General features: G+C 45.5%; 1 protein-coding gene across 4 annotated transcripts in view; it reads right to left on the reverse strand.

Annotated features, from left to right (window-relative positions):
• UBR5 (ubiquitin protein ligase E3 component n-recognin 5) overlaps window positions 1-2484 on the reverse strand; it is an 85468-nt gene extending 82984 nt beyond the window's left edge. For all 4 annotated transcript variants that reach the window (XM_066334378.1, XM_066334361.1, XM_066334369.1 and 1 more), the window contains exon 1: window positions 2154-2484. In XM_066334378.1, the coding sequence (XP_066190475.1) occupies window positions 2154-2215 (62 nt within the window). In that variant the 5' untranslated portion in view covers window positions 2216-2484. The remainder of the gene's footprint in view (window positions 1-2153) is intronic.
• Between the last annotated feature and the right edge of the window lie 13135 nt (window positions 2485-15619).

The raw sequence follows: 15619 nt of genomic DNA on the forward strand, positions 1-15619 counted from the left end.
CTTGAGAAACAACTATCACTCAGAATACAGACAGAAAAAAATCCCTGACTGGCTACAGTACAGACTCAAAAAAGCCTGTGAAGTGAGTGAGAGTGGAAAGAAACATCACAGAGACACGAGATGTTCCAAGACCCTAACTTCTATGGGTATGTGTAGGAGAATTTATTAAGCTATCTAGATCTTGATCTACACTGACAGAATAGTAATAAGCAGCAATGCTAAAAATGATAAAATTGAATTGGCATTTCCAGCACATATGTGTGTTCCTCAACCCTACTTATGAATCATTCTGATTTCACTGCATTACAGGTTCTGATACACAGCTACTGCACTTTTAGTAAAATTACATTTATGAAGTCAAAATTTCTGACTTGCAGCTCAGATCAAGGAGTCACTTGATTTTTCAGAATAGTCACTACTTAACAGCACTTCTGCAGCTTTCTCCATAAATTGATTACCTCACATTTTGAAGCTTCCTGTATCAAATAGTAGTTGTAAGAGCTGCTGCTGTGCTAAAAAAAAAAAAAAAAAATTAAGAAATCGAGACAGCATTATGAAGACTGAAAGGGACTCATATTTCATATCAATATGTCAACAGAAGAGGTAACATTAAAGAAAAAAATAGATGAGTTCTCTCACTTGGAGCAAAGTGTGATAATTACATGCTAAATGTTTTCTAAGGGCCTATCAACATTAAAAAGAAGAAAAAAAAGAAAACTCACTAGGTCCTTTCAAGTTCAAAGCTCTAGATCTTACTCCAAACCAAAACAGTGCAAGCAGTAAGTGGAAGAACTCCTAGTACAGCATCATCTCTCAGTTTGTCACTCTAAAGGAAGATGGTCTATGCCAAAATTGAATGTAGTACCTATGGAGAAAGCAAATCAATCCCATAGGAATGGCTAGGCCTCCAAGGAAGCAGGATTCTGTAAAATCTATTATCAGGCTAAGGGAAAAAAATACACTCCACACTAACACGCTTCAGGTTTTGGATCTGTTTTATCTTTTGTTTTCCCTGTGTAAGCATATAAATTATGTACTTAGGCAGAAGATCTGTCTGCAAAACCACCTATTTTCCCCATCGTACACCCTCAAACCTCATCTGTTTTAAGAGGAATCTCGGCAAAGACAAGTCTAGGAAAAGTGACCTAACCACAAACAAGTGTGAAGAGAGTTGGATCCTGACCTACTGGGAGTATCAAAACCAGGAGAGCATACCAAAAGCATTTCCTTTGAAAACTTAAAATATTTAAATATTGTTTAGAATCATTAAATTACATTTATCTTTACTGTAAAAACACTTTGGGTTTCTATCCAGTGATGATCAAAGATCATGATCTGTTCCCACGTATATTTGTAAGAAATTAAACATGAAGTTACTGACTTTTAAAAATTCCTACATAAAAAAGAAGTAAAAATTGCAAGCTATTACACATACCATTAGCAATTTGCTACAGAAGAAATATTTGACAGCCACAAAGAGCTGTCAAATACACGTCAAGCAGCGAAGAAAATTTGGTTCACGGTTTCATTTTCTCTCCAAGCACTCCAGTTTCTCCCCAGCCTGCAATTTCTCTCCCCCAAACCTACATAAAGTTAGCTGCGTGGTTTCCAGGCTGGCAGCTGTCATCCCCATCTCAGCCAAGCCGCACACCATCAGTGATTTGGAGCTCGGGCCTCCTTTTGTATCTAACACCCGGTGCGTGAGTAAGGGAAGGCAGCGCACACCGGCGCTGCGTGTGACAGCGCTGCCGCCTTTATCCCCGCTCCCGTCATTCTCTCACACACCGCGATCCCCCATCCGCATTGTCTGCCTCGCTCCATCCCTGATTAATACGGACACGTTCTCGCTCCTCCGCCAGGGATCCCGGGAACCCACTTCCTCGGCCAAGGATCCCCGGGAACTCCCTTCCTCGGCCGGACGCCGGGATTTCCCTGGCCGGCCGGAGCCCCCGCCGGGCCCGCGGCGAAGGTCGCGGCCCCCGGCCCCGCGCGGGGCCGAGCCCGCGGCGGCGATCGCCGGGAGAGGCCGCTGGGAGCGGGCCGCCCCGGGACCGGCGGAACCGCGGCCCGGCGGGGGGGGGTCGGGCCGGCCCCGCCGCCCCGGGGCCCCTCCCCTCGCCCCCGGGGGGCCCCTCCCCTCCGCCCCCCCTCACCGGTCGTTGAGCTGGTCCTCGGTGCCCGGCAGCGGGTGCACCACGAAGTGAATCGAGGTCATGTTCCGCGCCGGTGCCCCCCCGGCGGCGGCGGGAGGCGGGCGGGCGGGCGGGGGCCGGGCACACAATGGGGGCGGCGGGGGAGGGGGCTCTCGGCCTCCGTCCCTCCCCCGGGGTGGTTCGGGGCCGCCCGGCGGAGTCTCGGGCTCTCGGCGGCCGCGGCGCTGCGGGCGCGGGGCGGGGCGGAACGGCCGCAACGGCGCCGCTCGGAGCTGGGCCCGCGCCGCGCTCACGCACGCGCCGCCATCTTGGCTTCCAGCGGGCCCTTCTCCCTCCCCCCTCCCCCGCCCTCCGTGCGCCGCGACGGGGAAGGGGCGGGGCTTGACCGGCGCGCGCGGCGGCGCGCGTGCAAGCCTCGTGCTGACTGGCGCGCGCGGCTCCCTCCCCTGCCACTAAGCGCGCCGCCGATTGGCCCGGTGCGTCGCCCTCGCGGCGGGACGCTATGACGTCATTGCGCGGAGGGACGTAAAGCACCACGTGCCTCCCCCGGCTCTCTCCTCCCCCCCCCGCCCGCCCCGGCGCTGCTCCCCCTGAGGCGCAGGGCGGGAGCGAGGCGGGAGCGGAGCCGCTTCCTCTTGGCCGGAGCGGCTCCGGGAAGGAAGCGGGGGTGGGGGTGTGTGAGGCCTCAGCGTGCCGGTCCCCAGGGGTGCCCTGTGGGGAGGGACAGGGATTGCCCCCGATTCTCGCAGGTGCTTCAAGCCCAGCGCCCGTCGGCACCCGCTGTTCGCGGCCGGTGCTGGCTCTGTGCTTTCCAGTTGCGTTTCTTGTTGCCTTTCTAGTCAGTTTTCCCTGCAGCAGCCGGGATTTTTCACCATTTTTCAAGGAGGTTCCCAGAATCACTAGGAGGGTTGGAAGGGAGCTATGGAGATATCCAGTCCAACCCCTCTGCCAAGGCAGGTTATCTGGAGCAGGGGGCACATAAACGTGTCCAGTGGGTTTGGACTGTGTCCAGGGAGGGAGCGACATCCTTGGGCAGCCTCTTGCTGTGCTTTGCCACTCTCTGCGTGAAGCAGTTCTACCTTAGGTTGAGGTGGAACTTGTATTTCAGTTTATGGCCTTTAGTCCTCGTCCTATCGCTGGACACGAGCAAAAGGCGTCTGGCACCATCCTCCTGACACATTCCTTTAAGATATTTATATCTCTTGATGCCGCCCCTTTTCAGTCTTCTCGAGACTAGCCAGTAGGTTGGTGGTGTATCAGAATAAAAAGCTACCACGCTGTGAAGCTCCCGGTGCCCCTGGGTTTGCATGCTTTCCCTCCGGACAAGGTTTAACTGAACTGTTCTAAGAGATTACACCTTGCCAATGGAGCTGTTTTTAACAAATTAACATCTCAATGTACCGAAGGTTGAGTAGCAAAGTCAATAAAACAGCCATTTGTTTCTATAGAAACTAAACACCTTAGCAGGGATTGTACCAAGCTTTGATTTTGGTGAATTTTTTTAACTGGAATTTGCTGCTTTTGCAGCCTGCTCTTATTTTCAGGAAATCAGAAATTTGGAAAACTAACTCGGAATTTTTTAGCACGTGAGGAATGATGGTGATTGCGTGGCAGTGACACCAAAAACCCTCCAGAACCCAGTTCAGTGAGTTCGTTAGAATTGATTTCTGAGTCTGTATAATCGTAAACCCTAAAAATCTCAGTTTGTTCCCCTACTTTTAGACCCTAAGGAGCTAATCCAACAATCGGCTGATGCAGCTGCTTACTGCCCAGAGATTTGGGGAGTTTGTGAAGGGTTTTTTCCCAACTATCAGTAACGTGAGGAAATGTGACAGAGAGAAGAAATATGCAATTGATGCATTCCAGATTTCTTATTCTCAGATGAAGTTTCTCCATATGTTCTGTTTTCAAGTGGCAGTGATCCTCAAATCCCTTCAAGAATACAAATAAGTAATTTAGCTTATCCTGGGAGGAAAATGCTAACAGATTTCTGAAAATCTACAAGGCAGGGAATAGGATTCATTGTGTTTGGTAGTGAGACAGTGCAGAAGCTGTGCTTTAGAAACTAGTAGGTATAGGTTTTAAAAGTAAAATGGTTACCTTTTTACTTCTTTTCCCTTTAGGGCACAGCTTAGAGTTTATTATTTAGTTCTGTGTTTGATTGTACCTACATTTGTAAGGTTTTTTCTGCCTTTTTTTTTTTTTCCCCAACATCAACCTTTATGTTTTCCCTGAAAATATCTGTGGTTTTTATCACAGTGAGAGATCCTTATGAGCTGTGTTGACCTCAGTTATTTTATCAGAATCACTTGTATGATTTGATAACCACCTGAAAAGCCTTGCTTCTCAATTTGATTTTTTTTTCCCAGAGAAAAAGAAGTATTTCCCTTTGGCAGTCATTCCTCTTTTCCATTGAACAGTAGGAAGGTGTGTCATGTGAATTCCTGCAGAGCCCTTCAGAATGCTGTCAAAAATTTTTGGTAGGTTGTGGGAAGTTCTAGATATTTGTTTGCTTTTCTGTTCCAGATGTAGCTCTCCAAACCACTTACATTTCCAAATACTATGACTTGTTCATTGGAATTCTCCAAGGGCCTGCACATAAGGAAGATATTTCCATTACACTCTTCCTTCCACCATTAACACACAGCCTTTAAAAATTAATGAGTTATGGAAACCTGCTAGATACAGGAAAGGAGCTGGGAAAGCCCTAAGGGACTGCACATCTGTTAGGCCTCAGCAGTCTGCTGCTGACCATTTCTGAGCAATCCTTTTCTGTAGCTTTATTTACATTGTGTCTAAACCCCAGTTTTAGCCAATTTGCCAATTCAAACACTCAGCATGACAAAAATTTGAGAAAAATTAAAAATGGATTCCACTAGGACTTGTATTCAGAGCCAGAATAAACTTGAGTTGTGCAAATGTCAGCTCTTGTTCTCACGAGGAGTTTACACTCCTGTCTAAAACGGCACCTGAGCATAGGTGAGAGGACACAAAGCCACGTGCTCAGTTGCTGATGTTGTTCTGACACTTTGGCATATGGAGGAAGTTCCAGCTCAGGGATGTGAGGTGCATCTTACTGGTTGACTTTTGCATTACCAGGAAGTGGCAAGTATTGAATGCCTGCCTTGGCCACTTGTTCTTGGAAGATGACTACGGGGCTTACAGCTTGATGGCCCTTTGATTATCAGAATTTGACTTCAAATAGAATTGCTTTCTGTTTGCAGAACTACTTATTTTTACAACTTGTGTTTTTAAGGACTTCAAAATAGAAGATTTTTCCCAAGTTCTCTGGATTGCCTCAGTCTGTTGGATGTGAGCATCCAATACTGAAATGGTATTTAGATATTCATATTCATATGCCAAGTCATTAAGAACCAAAACAGTTTTTTTTCCTTACAAATTATATCTTTAAGACAACATTGTATGTCCTGCCTACATTGCACAGCTCCTCCGTGTGTAGATAGTATTATTTTCAGGTCTACAGGTAAAGCAGCAGCTTCCTTGTGAAGGTGCAGCTATAAATACCAACACCTAACCAGCAGAACGAGTTTCTTGCTGGTATATTTTCTGTGCAAGAGTTTTGTCGACTTAGAAATACTATACCAAATAACTCCTGTGGGATCACTGCTGTGATGTCTGAAATTCAGTTTTGGTGAGAGTCAGCATTTCCTGGAGTTTTCAGACTGGTAGAAGCACATAGTTTGACAAGGATCTCTGGAAGTCATCTTATCCAGCTTCCTGCTCCACATTCAGTTCCAGTGGATCAGGATCTTTCACATCAGAAAAAGCTGCTGAATAATATGCACTGGGACAGATTTATTCTCAACTCCTTGCCACTTGGCAGCTGCTGGCCTGGTGGATTACACAGAAATCTGTTGGTTCTGCTGAGAGGGGACCTGCTAAAGATGGGAGGATTGGGGTAGGAGGACTGCAAGGAAATTTGTGTGTAAACAGTGGGAGCAGATGCCAGCAGGTGTAACAGACAGTGCTATCTGCAGCTGATGGGACGTGCAGAAGACAGGGAAGAGGCCCTGAGTAGAAGTAAAGGCTTCAGGCAGTGAAGGAGAGTTCCAGAATGCACTTTCCAGGCTGTTAACTCCAGATGTCAACAGAGATGGCATCAGGCTGACACCGTAAGATTGTATTTTGCTCTGGAAGAAATGAGGCCAGCATTCTGGAAATGCAAGAATGCTGTGCAGAAAACGTCAATTTTCTAGATTGTTCCCAAGGCTGAAAAGAAGTTCCTGTAATGAACAGCTAAGTGCATGGCCATCACCTTGGGTCACAGACTGAAGCAAGGTAGCTTAGTAAGGTTCAGAGCTGATGAAAACTCATTTTACATGACACTTTTCTTACAGTGGGTTTTTCAATGTCTAATAGTGCACACACCATTTCTCTCTGCCCTGGGATTCTTCAGTGACTAAAAAAAAAACGTTTTAGCTCTGCTTAGGTAGATCTAGACCTAGTACGTAGATCTGCAGTAGGTAGGTCTAGTAGGTGGTTCTCCTGCTGCCTCTCCAATTCTTTGGTCAATTAAGCTAGCAGAGACCTTGAGACCAGAAGTTTGTGTCAAAATTTGGCTGAGATTTAGATATTCAGAAGTGAATTTGGTGAGCTTTGATACACAGGCTGGACTGAAATACATTTGTTTAAAATCAGGCAGTACTGAAAATGCCTGATCTCCCTTCTGCTCCCTTGTCTGATCTACTCTGCATTTCCTCTCTTCAGCTCTGCAGTGAAGGACTTCAGGATTAAAAATTAGGATTCTGCAAGAAATTTAGCTTCCAAGAAATCTGGAGAGGGATTTTCTACAAAGGCACATGGTAATGGCTTTACACTAAAAAAGGGCAAATTTAGATGAGAGATAAGGTAGAAATTATTCAGTGTGAAGTTGGTGATGCACTGGAGCAGGCTGCCCAGAGAAGTTGTGGGTGCCTCATCCCAGGAAGTGTTGAAGGCCACATTGGATGGAGCTTTGAGCAGCCTGGTGTAGTGGAAGGTATCTCTGCCCATGGCAGGGAAGCTGGACCTAGATGATCTTTAATATCCCTTCAACCCAAATAATTCAAGGAACCTATTACTCTTTTATTTACTATACAGTATGGTTTGCTTTCTCTGTTTAGGGGTGTTGACACAACATGTTTGGGATCAAAGTGAGGTCTCTGCCAAGTGTTCAGTGGAGTTTGTAGATCTACCAGTACCTGGTAGCCTGAGAGTTTGACACTCGCTTGGTATTGCTTCTCAACGTGGTTGTAGCCCCTTACTTGTGTCTTCCAGCTCCCACAGTGACACTTCTGAACATCTGTTCTTTCTGACTGGGCATCCAGGACATCTCTTCCTGTCCAGGCCCCACCACAAAGTTTACGTGATCACTTTTTTATGTGTAGACCAGACCTGTCTACCACTGACAAATGCAGCTGAGCATCACAAGAGGGGCTCACCAGGCATCTTGGGCACTGTTCAGGGGCTGAGGGAAGAGAGGCTGTGGGCAGCCCCTTGTGTGACTGTCCCTGTAAGGTGCCATGGGCAGAGCTGGCATGCACAGTGTACATGGTGTGTGTTTCTCTGAGACTTTGTGTCACCTGGGCAGGTGTTCCTGTGCAGGCAGCTGTAAAACAGAGTTGTATTCTTTCATATCAGAACAGCTTCCTTTAAGTTTCTGGTAAGGAAGGACAGAATTTGTTTGAACTTTGGCAACTTTAGGGTGGGCATGTGTTCCTAGGGGATTGTCTGTATTTTCTATGGAATAGTCTTCTCCTTTCTATCTGTCTGCAGGCTGTCAAGGGAGTCCAGGTGATGAACAAGGACAAGAAAAGGGTTTTTTATTTTCCTATTAGTTTCATTTGATTGGGTTAGCTACTCTTGTCTTAACCGTATTTACCTTCAAATATGGCAGTTTGGGAAAAAAATTGTAAAATGCGTGGGTGAAATGCATTCACAGCAATAGCTCTGTGTGGCCTTGATTCATGTATACTGCCTTCTGAAATTATTGCAGAGTACATTTGTTTCTGGCAGGGAAAGGAGTGGAGACCTTCCAGGTGAAAAGCAAATTAATTATTCCATGGACTCCAGTGGAGGCAGGATTTACTTTTCAGCATACATACTTTCAGCCTACTTTTAGCTACTGCTCCTCTGTCATTAAATAGCCATTTGTGATAGATGGGTATTTGTAATATAGGAAGAAATAGTAGATAGTTCTTGGGGGTTTAATTCCCCTTGAAAAAAAAAAAATTTAGACATTTTCAGAGAACTTCAGAGTAGCACAAAGTGGTGGGTGCCAAGTCCCCAGCCACCTCCTTTTGAGGGTGGTTTTGCTGGACAGCTCTAGCTGTTCCTCATGGACTGAACATCCACAGCTTTCCTAGAGATAATGAGGCACTTTGGGAGCACAGTTTTCCCATTTGGTTTTACCCCAAAGGAGGCCAGGTTGTGTGCTCTCAGGCTGCTCCACAACATCAAACAGAAGATGGTGAGAGGAAGATGAGTTTCAATCCCCAACTGCTGATTTGAACAATAGCACAGGCATACAGAAAACTGATCTGTTTGTGAAATAGCTCCAAAGCAGCCTCCATTTATAGCTGGCACTTTAAGCAAACCAGAGGCTGTGTCATTTGAGGAGTGGTTTATAAACAGTGGCTGTTCAGGAGAAATTTGGCCTGCGCAAAATGAGTGTACACAGAGGCTACAAATCCACCATCCCTTCTGAAATATCTCTTCCATATTTCAGCAGTTGGAGGTTCCTGTCAGGAGATGTAGGCAAAGTGTCAAACACAGCCCATTCCCTTTAAACTATGAGGTTTGCTTCCAGGGAAGATTGCACCTTCTGCTAAAAATCTTATGAGCTTTTGTCTTCTTTGTTTTTCCTCTTTCAATCACGTAGAGCAGGATGGTTGTTTGTTACTGTTCTTCCATATCCCTGTAGCATCTTCCCTAGATGAGAGCACAGTTGCAGTGCGTCTTGAAACCAGTCACAGAAGTGATTAAATGTCAAAAAAGTAGATGCTAAATTCAAGTGAAGGGAGGCAGCTCTAACATTTGGGAGTCCCACAAAATAGGATTTTTATGGTGATGGTGCTTCAGTACTGAAAGGTAGAAAAAAAAATTGCAGCGGAGACAGTGGTCAATAGGAGATGCAGCACATGAAGACTGTGCTGGGAACTGCTTTGGCAGTTAACATTTAGTTTCACTGAAACTAATGGAGGAAAGAAAATATGAATAAATAGTCTGGAAGGTTTTTCTTCCATTGCAGTTAGGAAGAAAGGGGCACAGTTAACTGGTGGCTGAACATTTTATTGTGAGTAACAGCAAATGCAACACTTGCGTATGCTTATATATGTGTTGGCAGGTGTATTTCTATAGACAGACAGGTAGTTGACACAAAACAGCAGGCAGATTTGCAAATTCAGAATTACTTGCTGCTAACTGAATATACAGGTAGTTTCACTTACCTTTTGCTGTGAACTGAGACTTTAATTATTGGGGCTTAAATGTTTAATACTGCATATCTACTTTTACTTTTACTTGTCTATTTTTAACAAAAATGTCAAGCAAAATGTTTAGGAATTGCAAAATGGGAGAGAAGAAATATGGCCGTAAGTCATCTTTGAAACATTTTAATGAAAACTGTAATGCCACTAGAATCTGGAGGAGGGCAGTCAGTATATTCTCACTTGCAGGAAACTTCAAAGTTTGAATTTGGGTTATGAGCACTGGGCAAAAGATAAACTGAACTAAATAAGCCAGGTAGAAACCTGTTAGCATTGGGCAGATCTCTTCACTCATGATTACGTACTTATACTTGGCCTTTTCCCACTGTACAGTTTGTACAAACTACCTAGACCCAGCTACGTTTGCCCGAAGTTTCCCCTGTCACCGTGCCTTCCAGCTGGCAGGAGAGCCCCTTGGCTGCTCCTCTGGGCAGAATGCCTGCTGGGCACACTGCTGGGGTGGAGCTGGTGTCCATTGGGAAATGTCTTCTTGTGTCACCTAGCTTTTGGGACTACAGAGGCAAGAGCGCAAATACATCGGTTCGGGATGTCCCATTTAGAAATGCTGTTCATTTTTAATGAACAAGTTAAAGGCTTTTGCCTGAGGAATGTACAGAAGTTTATAGTATGTAAGGCACAAGGACAGGAGTTCAGATAGGCTTCAGTCATAATGACAGGCGATTTATCCATTTGGCTTTCTATTTCCTCGGATTTATCCTGCTGTTCTGATAAGTGATGATTTAAAACACGCTGAAGTGCCAGTGCAGGCTAATAGCCCCTTCTCCTACACTGAAACACATCGCTAAGAGTAGAAGATACTGTACTTTGTATCTGTCTCCCCAGGGTGAGGGAGAAAATAGCTGAGAGGTGTGGGGCTCTGTACGCAAAGACCACCTCATGGGCTGTCAGCTGAATTTGGAGTGGGAATCAGATCCAGGAAACAGATACCTGAATTTAGGTGTCTAATCTCCCACACTAGGCAGTGGAGGCTTAGTTATGGCAGTCAATGGAGCTGGGAGTGTGATTCGTCTGGGGAAATGTAGGTATCCATCCTCTGTTAAGCTGAATCCCTCCTGGCAGTGCGAGGTGGGACGCTGAGCTGACACCTCTGAGTACACAGCTACAGCCTGGAAGCCCGTCCCTGGTAAGGATGCGCTGATGACAGGGATTCAGTCTCCAGTTGCTGCATTGTTTCTGCAGTTTAATGAGAGGGGCGGGCTGGAGCCCCCGGCAAAGGCTGGAGCTGCAGAGCCCTCTGGAGAGTCAGAGCATGTGTAGGCAAGCTTGATCCCCTCTCTGAGGGGTGGGTGAGCACATTAGACCTTATTTAGGTAGTCAAAATGGCACTCAGGGCTGTGCAATAAAGAAACAACATCTCTCTGTTAAAATTATTTTTACAACCTCTATTGTCAAGTTCAGACAAATAGACTTAACCAAGCCTTCTTAGGATATGGAACATTAGTATATACCACTTCTGTCTGAAGCTATGTTTTAGATTTTATTTTCCAGACAAAAGAGTAATTTTAAATTATGCAAATGAGCTGCCAAAGCAAGGCATTATGCAGATTTGTGAGCAGGCAGCAGAGTTAACCCTTGGTGCTGCAGCCAGCTGCGGAGGGACCGCTGCTGCAGCAGCTCCGCATTAATTCCTTCCAGCTCCTCTTTAATTCCCACACTCCTGTGGTGGGGCCTGGGGTGTGAGGCTCACCCCCTGCACACCCCCATTGCCAAGTGGATTTCGGTGGATGGAGGAGCTGAGTGTTGCTGCACTTTTCACCCCACAGTCCTGGCCAGCACAAGTTGTACCCAAATCCGGCCTGGGCGTCTCAGAAAATACAAGTGTTGTGACTATCATCTGTGGTTTCATACGGGTTGTTTCCAGAATATTTGAAGTGAAATATTAAATTGCTTTTCAAATGTCAGCACTGCAGTAACACTTTACAAACAATTGACACTGCCAGCTTTAAGTCCTCTAGTTTGCTGGCCTGGCTGGTATACACAAGATGCACTACCAGCCTTGCCTTTCTGTAGAGGAAAGCTACTAAACGAACTCCATGTTGTCCTCATTTGTAGATTCAATAGCTCATTATCCCACCCAGCTATAAAGGTAGTGGGCATAACTCTCAGTCAGGAACAGATCGGTTTTGAGAGAAATCCAAGGTCTGATCTGCTCTGGAAGTTTGCCCTGATCACTGCAAGTGATGCCAAGGGCTGACATAGCCACATTGGTGTAAGCACTAGTGCTGAGCAAGAAATCCAGTGTTTTATAGCAGTAAAGTATGGCAAATGGCAAGAGCAGGCAAATCCCCAACATGCACAAGGATGTAAGTGCAACTGATCTCTAGTGGAGATGCCTGATGATGGGTTAAAATAGTGGCAGCCAAGCCTGGGAAGGAGGGAGAGAGTTCACACTGGGCAGTTTTGGAAGGCCTGGGTTTGTGCCTCAGTCATGCCCATGTGGGATGCCAAGCCCTGTGAATATTGGGTTTATTCAGCATCGGGCAGGGATGGATCCTGGTGAGGGCAGGAAGGAGTCTGGCTGCAGTATGGGGGCACTTGAATCCACATTTCCTCCTGCACTTCAGTTCATAGAATTATACAGTAGAATCATATAATCATAGTTGTTCATGGTTCTCTATGAGAGAGCTCAGAGAGCAGTGCAGGTTCCAAGGAAAACACCAATTTCTGTAGTGAATTACTTCAGGAACAAACAATGTCTCAGTGCTGCTGCAGGACAAGAGGTAATTTGGGTTTCTCTCTTGCATCCTCTTACACCCAAACCCTTTAAAGTTTTCTCCACTCAGCAGATTACTCCCTCGCTTTCTTTCTAGTTAAAGGTGTCATTTCAAGCTGCCTGTCAGAAGCTGCCTGTCTCAGCCAGTACACAATACTGAATAAACACTTCAATATGTTCAAACCTGGATGCTGTCAGTGAATTTACAAGCTTAAGACCTACAGCCATTTTTAAACTGAATACACATGCGTGCACACGAAGGTTAGCTCAGTTTAGCTGCTTTGGGTTTGCTTGTTCTTAAGAGCATTTTTGGCTCAAAAATGTGATGTCTCTTATGTATTTGGAAAGAGCTGTCCAAAGCACATGATCAACATCTGTTGGTTTTGATATGCCAGAGGAGCTATGTAAGAGATGCAGAGATCAGAGAATACATTGTTGCTGTGTATATATGTTTTTAAATTTGGATTTTCTATTTTAAAATTAGAGTTTTTCTATTGCTTAGCAATTTAAGCAATGGGTTGATGCTCTGGTTAGTAAAAAAAAAAAAAAAAACCCACCTACACTGGTTCAGGTTTTTTTAATTTTGGAGGAAAAGAATATAAGCATGAAAAGCTGAAAACTATATAAATCAGACACCACTGCTGTACTGCCAGTGCCTGGCCAGCTTAAAATAACTAAACTAATTTAAGTAGGCAGAAACACTGTTTTATGATGGCAAGCAACAAAACTGAGCATAAAGACCATGGAAGGAAGTAGATAAGAAATCTCTACAGTGCTCTAGAAAAGTTTTGCAGCACATGCACCTATGAAAGAGTTGTCACCACCTGTCAGCCTGGGTGGTGACATGGGCATTTCCTAAAAACAAGTGTGTAAAATTGCAGTACACATTGATTTCTATAAATGCAGCACCAGGAAATGCCTTACAGCTCATTTTAAGTCAATGCAGCTTCAGGGGACTGTAAGCTGTTCCCAGAACCATCTCTGAAGACTCAACACTAAGGTCTTGCCCATAGTAACAGTGAAGTCCTGACTTCTGCTTCCAGGCAAGGTCTGCCCAGACTGCACTCATCTTAATTAGGTTCTTAGCAAAGATCTTTGCTTCTATGAGCTCTAACCTTGCCCATGCTGAGATTTCGATAAGGTAAACTGTAAGCTAGACTAGCCCTCTGCATGCACAGCCACAGAGTCTCTTCTCTTTTGCACTGACCTGCAGGGTGTCTTTGCCAGCAGATTTCCTGCAGGGATGCTGCCACCTCAGCTGGGTTCTCTGCATGAGGATGCTTCAGAAAGTTGGGGTGCATCAATCAGAAGTGTTACAGGTCCACAGTGTCAGCATGCATGTGTTAAAACCCCAAGTTCTGTACCAAGTAGTTGTAATTATGATGATATCTTAATGATGGTGTCTTAATCCTTTTAACACTTGATTTCTTTTGTATGGCTACTTCATAGTTTAACCATTTAAGCCCATTCTATGAGGAAATTGGTAGGTAAAAGATTGGAGAATCAACAGGGACCATGTTTTTCTTTCATCATAAAGTCATCTGTCAATGCAGCTCATGACTGGAATTAAGACAGGCAGTGTCTATCAGAGGTTGCTAAGGATCGCTTGTCTACAAACTTCCTTGGCAGCATTCTGCAAAAATGGGCAATGTGAGGTACAGCGATGGAGGGATGACTGCTGAGTACAATGAACAGAGCTGTGAAATTTCTAGTCTCTGAAATTCCCGTCGTGTGGAAACCCCCTGAAGGTGTCACCAGCAAACTCCTGCCTGCCACTACCTGTCCTTGTTATACCATTCATTCTGCACTCCTCCCTGCCCACCTGGCAAAATGGCCCATCATGCTACAAGCCATTAGCACTTAAAAGGTGGACAAGGGGATTTCCTGTTCCTGCAAAGATAAGCAGTAAATTAAGAGAAATAAGAAATACATGTTGAACCTGAGGATACTCCTTTAAAGAAAGATTCCTTTTATAACAACAGGGTTCGTTCCACAATAAAGAAGCACTCCAGAGAAGATGTCATGCTGATATGCAATACTGATACATGAAGTATGGCTCGTATAGGATTTTCCATTTTGGTCTATCTAGTCTGTTGACACATAAAAAAAGATCCAGATCTTTAGTATAACTTAAAAGAACACAAACCTCTTGGGAAGTACTTTTTTACACAGCATATAATTAATATATGGAATCAGCACTGGATATTCCTGACAGGTTTAGACTAGTTCTGCACTTGATGGTCTAGCAGCCTTTTGATCTGCATCCCTGTGAGATGCTGTGGGTGGGAGGACTCAAAACAGTGTGTAAAGGCAGAAACTCAGCTGTTAATTTAAAGAAAAGCCTTTAGTTTCTGGAGCAAGAAAAATATGCAAGAGCTATAGTAACATCTGGAGCTTTCTTGGTTCAAAGAAGGTGTTCCTGCATTTCAGAAAGGATTATGTGCATGCACAGAAAGCAATTCCAGTGATGTTACTGGAGTAAGGTCACATGCAAAGATTCAGATTCGACACTTGGTGACTCAGAAAGTAGCAGCCACATCATATGCTTTTACAGCAGTGATGTCCACACCTTAATGAGTTCCCTGTTCCTTCCTTTATGGCAAGTGAGGAGAAAGGAGGACCCAACAGACTCAACTGGATAGCTGCTGATAAGAATAGCCATGTCCTAGCAGCACCCCTCTCCTTTGTCAGCTGCAGAGAAAAATTAGAGGGGAGTGGATGTGTTTGCTGTAGGTTTGGAGAGGTTTGAAAAGGGTGAAGCTCATCAAGGTGCCTGCTGACTGCAGCTGGGGAGCCATCTGCTTTCCCTGCTCTGAAGGTAGAGCCACTCCAGATGCAGTGCTGGGACATGCAGGTCCCACTTGGTGCTGGATGACTGAAGCAGGCACCTCTTGCAGCTGTCCATCCTGCCCCTTGATGACACCTCTTGCAGCTGTCCATCCTGCCCCTTTGGCAGGCACAGTTGCCCTGAAGCAAGGATGTGCTCCTCATGTGAATCATCTCAGCCGCACACAAGTCCATGTGTCACTACATCTCTTGGTCTCCGTGCTCAGCACAGCCATGGCCTGAGACTGGTGCAGAGCAGACAGGACATGGGCAGGCCTTGCTCAGATGCAGGGCAGCTGAGTAGTGAGGAGAAACAGGAAAGGCAGGTTCAAAGGCAGGTGTGACACAAAGGAAAATGGTGGCATAGTAACACCAAGCCAGCAGGCAGAGCCCCGTGCTGGTGTCCACTGCACCCATCA

Source organism: Sylvia atricapilla, chromosome 1 (assembly GCF_009819655.1).
Source record: "Sylvia atricapilla isolate bSylAtr1 chromosome 1, bSylAtr1.pri, whole genome shotgun sequence".
Classification (NCBI taxonomy): Eukaryota; Metazoa; Chordata; class Aves; order Passeriformes; family Sylviidae; genus Sylvia; species Sylvia atricapilla.